The 13080-nt window shown below is 42.0% G+C and overlaps 1 protein-coding gene across 2 annotated transcripts in view; it reads right to left on the bottom strand.

Annotated features, from left to right (window-relative positions):
* PAPOLG (poly(A) polymerase gamma) overlaps positions 1 to 12762 on the bottom strand; it is a 30952-nt gene extending 18190 nt beyond the window's left edge. Inside the window, exons 1-8 of one of the 2 annotated variants that reach the window (XM_090050047.1) lie at positions 12674 to 12762; positions 9817 to 9975; positions 9674 to 9740; positions 8443 to 8524; positions 8247 to 8356; positions 5195 to 5248; positions 3041 to 3152; positions 1393 to 1482 (exon numbers count right to left, since the gene is read on the bottom strand). In XM_090050047.1, the coding sequence (XP_089906173.1) occupies positions 1393 to 1482; positions 3041 to 3152; positions 5195 to 5248; positions 8247 to 8356; positions 8443 to 8524; positions 9674 to 9740; positions 9817 to 9975; positions 12674 to 12762 (763 nt within the window). The remainder of the gene's footprint in view (positions 1 to 1392; positions 1483 to 3040; positions 3153 to 5194; positions 5249 to 8246; positions 8357 to 8442; positions 8525 to 9673; positions 9741 to 9816; positions 9976 to 12673) is intronic. The other variant, XM_090050054.1, reaches the window with a different exon arrangement.
* Positions 12763 to 13080: the final 318 nt, after the last annotated feature.

The following is a 13080-nucleotide window of genomic DNA, read 5'->3' as shown; positions in this document are numbered from 1 at the left end:
CACAGCTAGGGAAGGTCTGTCAAACTCAGTACTTCCCCGTCATGGCCTGTTTCAGGGCCCCTGTAGTCAGACTACATGAAGAACAATGACAAAGGATTTTGCCATCAGTAAGGTACAATAGCAACTTAACTGCTTGAACTGCAGTTCTATCAGTGCACACACATAACATAGCTCAGCTCCCAGTCAAAGTAGAGATGGCAGAGGCTGCTTCAGCAACTCTGAACCCCAGCTACATAGGGCTACAGCACCACAGATCTTATTTAGAGACTAGAACTGATTGAAGTTTCACTGAAAAAAAGTAAGAAAACCTGTAACTGGTTAAGAAAGTGTATGTTGATTCAGAAATGGTAACACTATCGGGGGCTCTCTTGTGGAGGCAGATTTGAGCTGGAATAAAGCTATAGAAAAAAAAGTGAAAAAAGCTCTTCATATCAAGAGATGCACTAATGCGCACACACCGCACTACCCAAAGATTTTTCTGTCACTGATATTCTGAGCTAAGCAAAATTAAGCAGCTGAGGCATGCTAGTAGGTTGACTGGTTTGCATTAAACTCAAAAGACAGATCTCAGAACACCTTTGGAAATACTAATTTTTACACTGCCATTAGCCGCCCCCCCCAAAACCCCCCCCCCCCAAAAACCCAAAAACAAACAAACCAACCAAACCAAACCACACCACAAAACAAAACTTTGGACTTCCAAGTTCAAAAACAATCTAAAAACTTCCACTGCTGGGCACCTAATCCCAAACATCCTTAAGTTTTGTAGGTACCCAGCCTTTTCAGTCTAAAGGCTCCTATGCATCTGTTCCTGCACCTCATCAGGCATAAGGAGCTAGGGGCCTGGCTCCTAAAGGCCCCAGAGGCTAGGAAGAGTTGCACGTAAGATCTCAAAAATCTGATGAGGTAGATGTATTCTGAACATGCCTGATATAAGCTAAGAGGCCCAGGTTCTCACAAAATGCATCTTAAAAAGGAAACCATAATATTTGCAACTGGGAGAAATGGCAGCACTGCTGCTGCTGTGTTGGAGCACTCCCCCAAGGGCACGATATTGGTTTAACTCCCCACTCAGCCTGAGAATTCAAAATCCACATCTCCCAAGAGAATGCCCTGACACTACCAGGTTATATGCTAGGCTGGGAGCTTGTTCCACTCCTTTAAATGCAAGACTACTGTGCAGAAATGAATACAAGATTCGTGATGTTAAAAGGAAAGCAGTCGGGAGCCTCAACTATATGCTAATCTTTATGGAACTCAGTTGAGAGAGGGAATTTTGGTTCCCGTTTTCAAAGTTGTGTTTATCCAGACTGTTCTATCTGCCCTCAGAGCAGGAACCTAGAACTTCCCATCCCAACAGGGCAAGATAGACTGACTCAGTAGTCTACTTACGTTTTGCCCATAGTTTGATTGCTCTAAGTGTTAGCCGAAAGTTCTCCTTGTTTGGCACCAAGTGGAGAATTTCATCAGTAACTCTGCAACCTGCAAGAGATTCAAGTATTTGTATTTAATAGTCTCAACACTAGGTTTCCCACCTTATAGTTCTACAGTGCTATTCTTTTTCCAATAAGCATAACTCGGCCATCACCCAAGTTTGAGCTGCTGAAGCCCACGTTTACTACAGCTAGGGGATGCAAGAGTAACCTCTAGTATGAACCGCTTCCTTGTGCACAAAATGTGTAAATTAAGTATGGCTTCAGTCTAAACGAGTAAAAGGCCATACTGAATAAGATCAGGAGAGGACTTAGAAGCCATGTTCCCATTTTGGAGAACCATAGAATATTTGGCAAAACTGACAATTGAGCAGAGGCGGGTGTATGCGCGTGCGCCAACCTTAGCCATTTCCAAACGGCCTAAGCCAAGCTGCAGGATGGCTAAAGCAGAAAGCAAAAAGGAAGCAATCAGCATGTCCAGCTAAACCAGTCATGAGCTCCAATTGAGCAGAGCACAAGGCCTGAAACAAAATATTATGAGACATCATTAAATAATCCAAATACAGTATATCATAGCCTTATCTTAAAATGTTAGTAGTAGCAACAGCAATTGATTTAACCAAATTATTAGATGCTGGTTTTGTTGAAGTTTTAGATATGTTGTTTAAAAAAAAGCAGCTTAATCAGTGAAGACTGTAAACAAAAAGGTGAAGAGAAGACCCCCCCCCCCAAAAAGCCAGATGGTAGCAAGCAGCTTTCCCTGGCTAGAACGGAACGAGGTAAGAAATCAATCTTTCTACTTCCCCAAGGACATAAATCCCAAATTACACCTTTTAAGTCCACAAGGTATCTGGTTCAGCCATGTCCCAAAAATGTCAGTGAAACTTTGTTAAAGTGAATCAGAGAACATTTATTAAAATAAACCATCTATAAATACAGGGGATACACTGGAGAAAAATTTGAACAGCAAAAATCAAGAAGGCTTGCTTCTAATTTGCATGCCACCCTCCTCCCTACTCTCAAGCCTCTTTAGCAGTGTAGGTAAAAATCTATATTGTGCTGCCATGAGTAGAGTTTTGGGATATAAGCAATTAAAGGTTTGGCTGCAGACCTCTCTTGCCTCTTTCAGTAAACAACCTGCAAGTTTACTTGTAATCTAGGTAACAGTGTTTAGCCATTCTGAACCACCACCACCCTTTCCCCACACCCTTGCTTTGTTTTCCTTAATTTACATGTAAGAGTATGAACTACTGATTTATATATAGCACATTCACATTTTAAAGGGCAAAAATGGATTCAAATATTGAAGGGTAAGTCAAGGATACTGGTACAGAGTAAAAAAGATGGGTACGAACAGACATTTATCCCATTTCCTAAAAACAACTACTTTTAAACCTACCCATCACTGTGCCAGCTTAGGTCTCAATCAGTAGTTTTTCTCTGTCTACTTTACAAGTCTATACATTAGCTTTATCACTATATTTTGTTAAAATCTGGTTTGGATAGTACTTGTTTCCCCTCCCCCGCCAAATAAACCGTCTTATATCATTTGCTTTGTTTAAAACGAAAGCTCCTTAGGCTATATAAATAAGTTATATTTACAGTACCGTTTAAGCTTCGTATACATCTTATATCCAGACTCCTCAGGCGTGAATCATCTCTAAGATCCAAGTTATCAGATACAGTCTGTATAGCCAATCTTGCAAACACAAGATCAATCTTAAAAAGAAAAAGTATAAAAAGTTAATGTAACATTCTGATCAGTGGCTGGTACACTAAGCTAAAATGATCTGAATCAAGACCCTTAAAACACCACTGCTTGTTAACATCTCAGAAGTATTTACAAATCAACCCAGAAAGCCGGACTGCTCTGGAATTGTAAAGAAATTCTCTCCCAAAAGTTCCTTAATATTTGTTTTGAAGTATCACATTTGTTTCACACCCCTTCTTCCAGTGGAGACAAAGTTTTTTTTCCCCCTGTTTATCATAAGTTAGGGATCCTGAAAAATATAAAAATCGTATTGTTAATAATTCAGCCAGCTCCATTATTTGTCACTAAAGGTAAGGGAGAATCTCTCTGCACTGATGATCACTGTGGTATTACATATGCTAGGCTTGTTTTGTGCTGACTACATAATAGTTCCTTTCCAAATTCAGCGGAAAGGAGCAAGTATTTAAATCCTCAAACCAGCATCACTTGGGACCAGATTCTTCAGAACTATTAAAGCAGCTTGGGGCAGAGCAGTCCAAGTTCTCCCTAGTTGTGTGAATCCTCAACAATGCTGTATACTGGGTCACCAAGATGGGGAGCCACAACAAGTGGCACCATCAGGGTATTATTGCATATGTGACTCCTGCATGCAGAAATATCTTGACAGACTGCAGACCTCCAGCACTCAAAGGAAATGGAAGAAGGAAAGGCATATTCAAGGTAGTTTTGGATTACAACTGTCCTATGTATGGCTCAATTTGAAGTATGCGGGCTTTAAGCTGTACATTGTGGCACAGCTATCTAGCTGTTTTTCAGTATTTGGAAGTGATATTTCAAGAGAGTACAAAGAGTCAGATATTCTACACTTTGAAAAACAAGTATTTACTTAAAAAGGAGGATCTGCAGGAGGTACAAAGCTTTCAGTACTATTACTTTGTCCTTTCTTCTGACTTTGTTTGTTTTAAATCCTGACAGCAGTAGCTGATTGCTGCATAGGCAGTTGTGTGTGTACAATCAGGCCAGCTGTACTGCAAGCCTGGTATCTTTAGACACCAAAAACAAGAAGCACCTCAGGGAACATAACTTGCAAAATGAGAGGTTTTCAACAGCTTAAGTAACAGTTAGTGTTTCCTGAAGTAGAATTTAACTTTTAGACTATTTAAGCATAATTGTGAACAATATTACCTGTGCTATTAACATGTAGCAATAAACTCCAGTACAGTTTGTGTCCTGGGTGCAGAGTTTACACATGCACCTGGGACTACAGCCAGTTGAGCTGGGGTGGAGCAGTCCTGGCTGGCAGAGAGCTTGGAGACATGGCTGGGGAAGGAAGGAGGGGGGTAGTGCAGGGGAAAGTCAGCCCAGGGCTGTGGACAGGCTGGCTAGAACATACGGGTGCTATATAGTACTAGGCTGTAGTACCCTTGTACCCCGGCCAACCCCAGTCATCTACATGTTCATTTCAGCACACACAACTACTCCACTGTAGGATAGTACTGGTCCTGGACAGTGCTACCCTACAGTGGAGTTTAATTAGTTTACTGCACTCTAATAGGGGTGCACATGTAGACTGTGACACTACTATGCAGCCAATTAGTCAGCTCTGCAGTAAAGCGCATATGTACATGTGCTCATTATTACTTTTTATAAAGAGCTAAAACTTCAGACAATATATCATTCTAAGAGCTTTTGATGGTGTAATGTTGTAACGTTGATGGTGTAAAGTTTAAGCAAGTTGCATCCATATATGATGGCCCTCAGATAAAATATACTAATCAAAAAACTCTTGCATTTGGCAGATACTGCCAGTCAGGCAGGGTGTGTAGGGTTTTATAAAAAAACAAAACACCCAAAAAACAAAGAATCCTACACACTTTCTTCATCCCTGCCACCTTGATCTTTGCTTCTGGAACATTGTCACCAAAAGTTAAAGACAAATCTCCCTGAAGTGTCAGTGTATAGGATTAGAGGCTCTGTTAAATCATTCAGTTCCAAAGCAAACCACAAATAATCTGTTATTTGAAATGTGCGTTAAGAAACCAATTCTTACCTCAATACCTTCAAATTCAAACTTGATAACTGGTACATATGCATCTTCTACTGCCTGTGAAGAAAGAAGGGTGGGGGGGGAGTATGGATAAGTTCCATATTGTTAAAATTGCTACACTTCCCCTTCTGGCTTACCCTGTTACTCCTAAGTTTAAAAAGCAGAGGAGAGTTTCATCAAAACCTAAACATGTTCAAGTTCATTTTGCTAAACTGCTCAGATATATGCAATAAAATACTTAGCCCAGTTATTGTGTCCCAGATAGACAGTCCCTTCAGCTGACATGAAAAACAGAGCTGATCATTTGCTATGACCAACCTGCATCTGACAATTATTTATATAAAATGACAGCTAAGAGGTATCAACACATTCATTATAAAATTTTTAATGACAAGTCAAGTATTCAGTCATCAAAAGCATGCTACATGGGGGGTGGGGGGGGGAAAAAAACGGACGGACGACTGCTATTACATTTTCAGGCAAGTATTTCCTTAGGTGTCAAAGTCACATTCATCTGAAATTTCTGCAATGACTATTGATATAGTTAGTTTGTAAAACAACTGAGTTTTTATTTAGCATTTGACTGTATTATGTTTCTACTGCTTCCTGTTTCTCCCATGCTTAAGAATTGTTGATAAAAAAACAGAGGATCAGAAATGGCCTTAGTTCTTGCCAGCTATTTTGAAGTTTCACTAAGCTCCCCTCAAATCTACAGGAAGCATGTTAGATAACTTCTGCTACTTGACTCCTTTAACTCACTTGATAGAAATCCCTAAGGTGGATCTAGAGATTCACACTCTGCCAGTTAACTGTATGGATGTCAATGGGTCATGGCACTGATTTTTCCCAATCTGCTGTTTTAAAGCCTTGGAAGATGCATACCCATACCTACACTCTCAAAAACCTCTTAAAATGAAGGTCAATCAAACACTTAAAAAGGCAAGACGCACAAGAATGAAGATGGCATAAAGCCTGTACACATTCTAGTCTGATCACATCATTCAATTCTCTCCCAACAGGATCCTTGCCAGATTCAACTGCATGAGATAAAGAGTTTCTTCATAGGCTCTAAGAGCAAGGTATGTATATGCAATACAGTCAAGGGAATTGTTAGGGTGACAGTATTTGAACCTTGGGGAGCAATGGATTCGCAGCTGAATAAAAAGCTATAACCTGTGGCCTAGCAAGCTGCTAACCAAGACAGAATGGTATTTTAAAAGTAACACTGCAAAACGCTTAGGCAAGCATTTTCCTAACAATATAGTATCGTTGTAAGATATATAGCTCATTGTGCAAGAAAAAACAGGATGCACACCACTGGTTATTGTTCGGAGATAAGAGCAGAAGCAGGACCTTGGAGAGGGTGAGGAACTCAGCAAGAGACCGTAAGAAGCAGGGGTCAGAGTCTCAGGCATACACTCATAGCAAAAAGACATTTAAATAAGCAAAATGCATAGGTAATTCCATGTTAATGAAATAAACAGTAAAGAGGTGGAGCTTAAGATGGGAAGGAATAAGGGTGGAACAAAGGAAGGACAAAGGTGGGGTAAATGTTAAGTATAAACTGAAGTGTATAAATATGAAAAGAACTAATGTTTGCAGCTGCTCCCCGATTTGTTGGAGCTTGCCCGAAGCTGCCTCCATTTTGAATAAAGCTGTTGAAGAGCAACGCGTCATTTGATCCGTTGTCTCCCCAGTCGTTACACGTCGCATGGAGTCAAGGTCCAACAGGAATGTCCACTGAAAAACTGCCCATAAGTGAGCTATGAAGCTCAGAAGTATACACACACTGTGATATTCAGGATTAACTGCAGGGTTGCTCTCAAGCAGCTGAAGCCACACGAGTCACTTTATCAATCATGCCATACAGCCAGTCTTGCATCATGCTGTTTACATGCAAAGCCAAATGCTAGAAAGGTTCAATCTTCTCTCTCTTTTTAGACTCATTTCCAATTGCAAAGAGTAAAAAAGTGGGTGCGGGAATAGGGAATTACAGAAATGCAGCTGCAGATTTCTTGTATTTGAAGCCAACAAGCCCAGGCAAGTTCCAAACAAACCATAGAAACACAGACAAGGAGGCAAGCAGCAGCAGCAGCAGCAGGCTCAACCTCATTCCCTGAAAGTTTTACTGAACAATCTTAAGTAGTTACCGAGAAAAAAAAGTTAAGGTGCTTGGTGTACAGCTGGTTGCCAAGTAGGATCATAACATTAAGCATATAACTATTATTGGTAGGCAATGACTTTTGTAAAGTATTAAGTCATCTTCACTACAATGTACAAAAAGGAGAGCTTTATTTATTAAAAAAAAAACAAAAAAAAACCCAAACAAACAAAGTTTGCATTTTAAAAATCTGCAGCTGAGCCAAAGATCTGAGTAAAAAACTTGAACTGATTTTGAGTGCCCAGTCTGATGCACCTAGGTGCTAGCTTTTTAAGGACAGTTTAGCTTATGTTCAAAACACTACTCCCACCAAATTCACCACTGACCATTTCTGTAAGTCAGATGCCAGTCTCAAGTTCAGTTCCACTCAAACCTAACTCTTCAGCTGAGGTTAGGCAAAAAATCATGTGACTCGTGTGTCAGAAGCAGGAAAAGAATCCCATTCTCCAAAAATATTTAAACATGGATGTCTTCCCCTCTTGCATACCCCTGCTTTATTCATCATGCCTCTTCCAACTTCTATAGCAATAAGGGCAGGGCCCTACAGACAATGTTGTTACCACATATCTGACTCATGGCCAGAAGAGGTCAATCAAGTACAAGAGACAACATTCCCAAAGAGAAAGAAAAAGAGTATTGCAATTACATACTGAAAATTCTTATGAATGTATATATACCAGGGAGGAAGGCAAGTCACACAAAACACTCTAGTCTGGTTGCCTGACTTCTCAAACTTAGCATTTTAGACAATTTTGTGCAACAGCCTATAAACAATGCCCAGAGAAACTGGATTTTGGTCATCTGCCAACTGGGTTTGTTTGAGTTAAACTGACTGTATCCCTTTAACAGCAAAAAATTAAAATGGAACATTTTTCTGTAGAAAAGCAAACTTACTCTTAAATTTCTGATTCCATCTTGATGTTTTAATTTCTCAAAAAATGACTGAAAGAAATCTGATCTTTCCACATGCCTAGGAGCAACACAAAGGGCATCTATGTCAGCACCTGCAAAAAGATATCCCACAAATTGTCAGTTAAATAACTAAGTCAGTAACAAAATAAATTGCGACTAGACAGAATTAAAGTTTTACCTTTGGTATGAACTCCAAGCCTATAGGAACCAAATGTGAAAATTTTGCCACCAACATTTGCTACAACTGAAGGTGGAAGGTTCTAAAGATAGAGCAGAAACACAAAATTTAAGAGCATTTATTTTAGAAGCCAAGATCTAAAACTTATGTGATTTACATTATAAAGGAAAAAGTTAAACTCAGGCCAGCTTGTTTTGGTAGTTAAGTCTGGTAGTTAAGATTTAAATTAATAGTCACACTTCATCCTGCTAATTACAAACACCCAAGATGTTATGAGCGCAATGCCACAATTTCCAATCCACCACAAAGCAAAGCAGAGAAACTATTTATATCAGGGGGTCCTGATACTGGGCCACAAAGGGTTGGCTGCCAGTTTGCAGGAGGGTTGGCTGCCACGGACTGGAAGCAACTGGCAAACTGCAAACAGGCAGCCAACCCCCGCCCCCCCCCCATATAAATATAAAAGTATAAAAAAAGAAAGGGGGTTGGCTGCCTGTCTGCAATATTCCAGTTACTTCTGGTCTGCAGTTTGCCAGTCCTCAGCATCAAAAGGTTGGGAAGCCCTAATCTATGTGACTATCATCACAGCTACCTTAAAGAAACTGCAATATGGTCACCAGCTAACTAAAAAATGAGAACTATGGTGTTATCTGCTGACCTATTAAAAAAAAAAACAAAAAACAAAAAACACTGAAGTAGATCAGACCATGCATTTGGAATGCAGGAAGTGTAGATGTCCATTTACACAAATTTGAAGAGCACTGAATGAATTAGAGATGCAGCCAGTGCACTAGAAACAGGTGGTTATTTCATTGCTAGACTGAGTATTTCAGATTTGTTGGCTCAAGCCCAGAAAGTCAACTCTCCGCTTTTAAGTGCATTTCCCAGAATGTTCTTTTGGAGGAAACTAGAGATCTATCCATTATCAAGCTTAAAACAGATACAGCCAATTTACAAGTTCACTTAAAACCCCCCCACCAAAATAGGTGTAAACATCTAGATGGTTAAAATGTTCTACATTTACTTGAATAATTGTTGCAAGTTTACTGTCCAATATGTAGATAAGAAGTTTATTATTCTTCAGGGGGAGGGCTGAGGAATGGAAAAGAGGGGTACCCCAAATTTGATAAGTAACTGCAGGATAAATTAAGGTAAATTAAGGGAAGAAAAAAAACGCATCTTCATTTCTACTCCTACGTAGTGCAGTGATTAGAATTCTAAAAACCCTTACCTTACTCTCACCAAGTTCCAAAATCCATTCTTTGACTAAGTTATTCAATTTATCAAGAACAGCTAGCCTGAAACAAGAAGCATTGTTAGACTTTGTATTAAAGTTTATTAAAAAAAAATGCTCCAGTATATTAGAAGTTGTACCTATGATTTAGCTCTTCTTCATCTTCGAATACTCCAAATGGCTTCATTGCTTCTGTTAATTTCTGTGTGTGAATATAATCTATTTCTTTAGGAGGAGCCAAGCTAATTGGAGAGGTTATTCCATAATGCCTTTGAGGCTGGTTCTCCAGCCTAGAGTTCCTGTTGAAGGAAACAGCAGTATGAAATAGCCAATGCTGACAATTGTACACTTTAAAGATAAGACTCTGGATACCACTCTTCAGATTACCCTTTCCAACCCAATCCCTAATAATTAATCTTGTTATATGGAGATAAAGCTATAAACCAGGTTGCAACCTACCTAAAAAGAACAATAGCAACTGCTTTTACCACATGTGCACAACATCCTAGGAGGCTTTTACCATGGTCTTGGTTACTCTGAAAAATCCACGAATGTACAAACACTTTAAAGTGTCTGCAAGATGGCTACTAGTACAGTTCAGTCACTTACCAACATCTCACAGAATTGAGAGACAAGAATAAGCTCCAAAACATAGGCATAGATGATACATAAAGTACTTATCAGAACCCAACATATACACCTGCCTTTAGTGACACAGCCTTCTTTAAACAAGGGGCAAGTGCAAGTGAAGCTTAGTTCAGCTCTTCACTGCATGGGTGGCACAGCAAGCGATACCCTTCTCCACCCCAGCTGTACCTGCACTCAACCATGAATGCATGATAGCACAGTTCATGTTTCTTTGAATCAAGGTTCAGGATTTTTCCTAGTCAGTTGATTTATTAGCACTGGAGCACAGAAAAATGGGTAGGTATCCAAACCAAATAAAAACTGTACAGGAGCTGCAGCTCATGACCCCAGAGAGGCCACCTAGCCTGGGCTGAAAGTACAGCAGAACTTGAGAAGACTGTGTAGACAGAAGCATCAAGACAAATCCAAGAAAGGACTTAAGTTAATGCTGCAATGAAGACTTAATTAAATCTACTTGATCATATTAAGACAGGGCTTTATATCCCTCCCCTCACAAACTCCCTTGCATTTACTCTTTATGGTTGGAAAAAGTACTTGTCTGACAGATATAAGTTAGGGTATTGCTCAGTGTGAGAGGTCATTTTAAATCTCAGGAAGCTAGGAACTAGAGTTAGGTACAGCTTCAGTTCACATTTGTGGAAAGGCAGAAGGAAGTGTGGGTCAGTCTAGATTACTGATTCTCAGTCAGGGTTCTGTGAGATCTTTTTCAAGGGTGTCCCAGGATACCACACAATGTTGGAGGCGCAAACATGATTTGCAAGGTAAACCAAGAGATTTCAAATAGGAATCCACAGCATTCAATACATTCTGACCTGCTGTGGTCTTTGAATTCTTTGCAACAGAAGAACAACTCTATTGTTTTGACTACAGAAAGAGAGAGACAAAGCTAACAGATACCATTTCCAAGGGATGCCAAACAAGGGGTACCTCAAGTCGAAGGTGACTGAGAACCACTGGTCTAGACTTTAAATGAAGTTTTGGGATAGTGAATTTTCCATTGCTTTTTCCTGAAATGGTAGCTTTTAGCAGAATGATGGAGGCATCTGTAGCAGAGGCATCTCTGTCCCTTGTTAGCAAAAGGGGCAACATGAGAAGGAAAATGGTTGGGTAATAAGAAATACATGACCAGCTGGAGACAAGAAGGACAGAGTGGAAGAATGTGCCTACAAGAAACAATAAATCCAAACCAATTTGTGGATCTATAGAAGTGGAGACACCAGCATTTGCAGAACTCTCTAGAGCTCTATCACACACAATATATGAACTGGAAAGAGCAGCTCAGCAGCAGGGCCTGCGATATTCTTGGACAGGAATGTGAAGAATGGCAGGGATCTGCCTCCTGTCCAACTGGGAAGGGAACTGTGACCTTTCAGCTACATCCTTCTTCAGTAACTCAATTCTCAGTTTTTTCTTTCTAGTCAGCTTTGCCTATGCCCCCCGCTTCATCATGTGAAGTGTTAGAGAGTTGTTTGAAAGGGCTAACTGCCCAAGACTGTCCCCTTGTATGCCTACAGCAAACTTGAGGATTGAGGTCTACCAGTTTTTGCCCAACACAAGGTGCAGTACCCTTAAGTAGTAAGGCATAACAACCCCACACAAAAACAATCCCTCTACCTCAGATTTCTTGAGCATATATTTACATTACATAGAAGGAGGAAGGACACTAGCTGCCCTGGTTCCCTTGCTTTACCTGTGGCAGGTTAGGCTGTTAGGTCTGGGTTGTCCACAAACAGCCTAACTACAGGCTTGAGTTCTCAGCCATTCAAAAACAGATAGCCCTATCTTGCAAACACCATCACAGGCCTCTGCTACTTTTTCAGCACCCCCTGCTTACCTAACAGGCTAGAACTACAGTGGACCCCCACCCACAAGTTTCACAGAAAAACATGGGTCACACACTGTAGGTCATCCACAGCAACTGGCTCCAGACTGGCACCACCCGCTGCCATCCTGAACCACACAGAGACAGCACACATAGACAACTCTTCCTCTGCAGCTTGGTCAAGCTCCTGCCCACTGGCTCATGCCCCGCTCCACGCTGGAGCGGCCTTCAAGCACCCACCAAGGGATGGAAGGGGGGGAAAATCAAGGGCGTCAAGCGCACGTGGCCCTGCCCAGCAGCGTGCAGCCGGCTGCAGGGCCCCAGCACGCCCCGGCCAGGCGGCGGGGGCCGAGGGCTCCGGAGCGGCGCGGGGGAGAAGCCCGGCAGCCGCGCCCCGCGCTCGCCTGCACTGGGGCGCCTCCCGGCACGGCCCCCGCGCGGGGAACACGCCGAGGGCAGAGCGGAGCAGGCCGCCCGCGAAGGGACGTGGCGCGGCCGCCCCCGACCCAGCCCGGGCCCGCGCTCACCCGCACGTCTCCTTCATGGCCGCCGCGCACGTGACACCGGCGCACCCTCCACTCGGCACCGGACGCGGCCCGCCGCCACCGCCGCCCATTTGTGGGCCGGGCCGCCTCGCTTCGCCCCGCCTCCGCCTCCGCCTCCCCTCTCGGCAGCCGCTGCGCGCGTGCGTGTGTGTATGTATACATGTGTGCATGTGGCGTGCGTCTGTGTGTCTATGGGTGTGCCTGTACATGGGGGGGGGTATAGTGTCTGTACGTGTGCATGGGTGTGTGTATAGTGTGTGCGTACACGCCTCTTAAAGGCTTCAGATCAAGAGTAGTGGCTTTTTAACCCGAGAGGAGAAATACCACATATCTGTGTCCGTGAAGGTAGTTTTCCTGCTTTTTTCGGCAGGGATCAGGACCTGCCGAGG

This window comes from Crocodylus siamensis, chromosome 1, assembly GCF_052110815.1.
Source record: "Crocodylus siamensis isolate JL-2025a chromosome 1, ASM5211081v1, whole genome shotgun sequence".
In the NCBI taxonomy this organism is placed as follows: domain Eukaryota; kingdom Metazoa; phylum Chordata; order Crocodylia; family Crocodylidae; genus Crocodylus; species Crocodylus siamensis.
The sequence above is the reverse complement of the archived record's forward strand: the minus strand, read 5'-3'. Positions and strand labels throughout refer to the sequence as shown.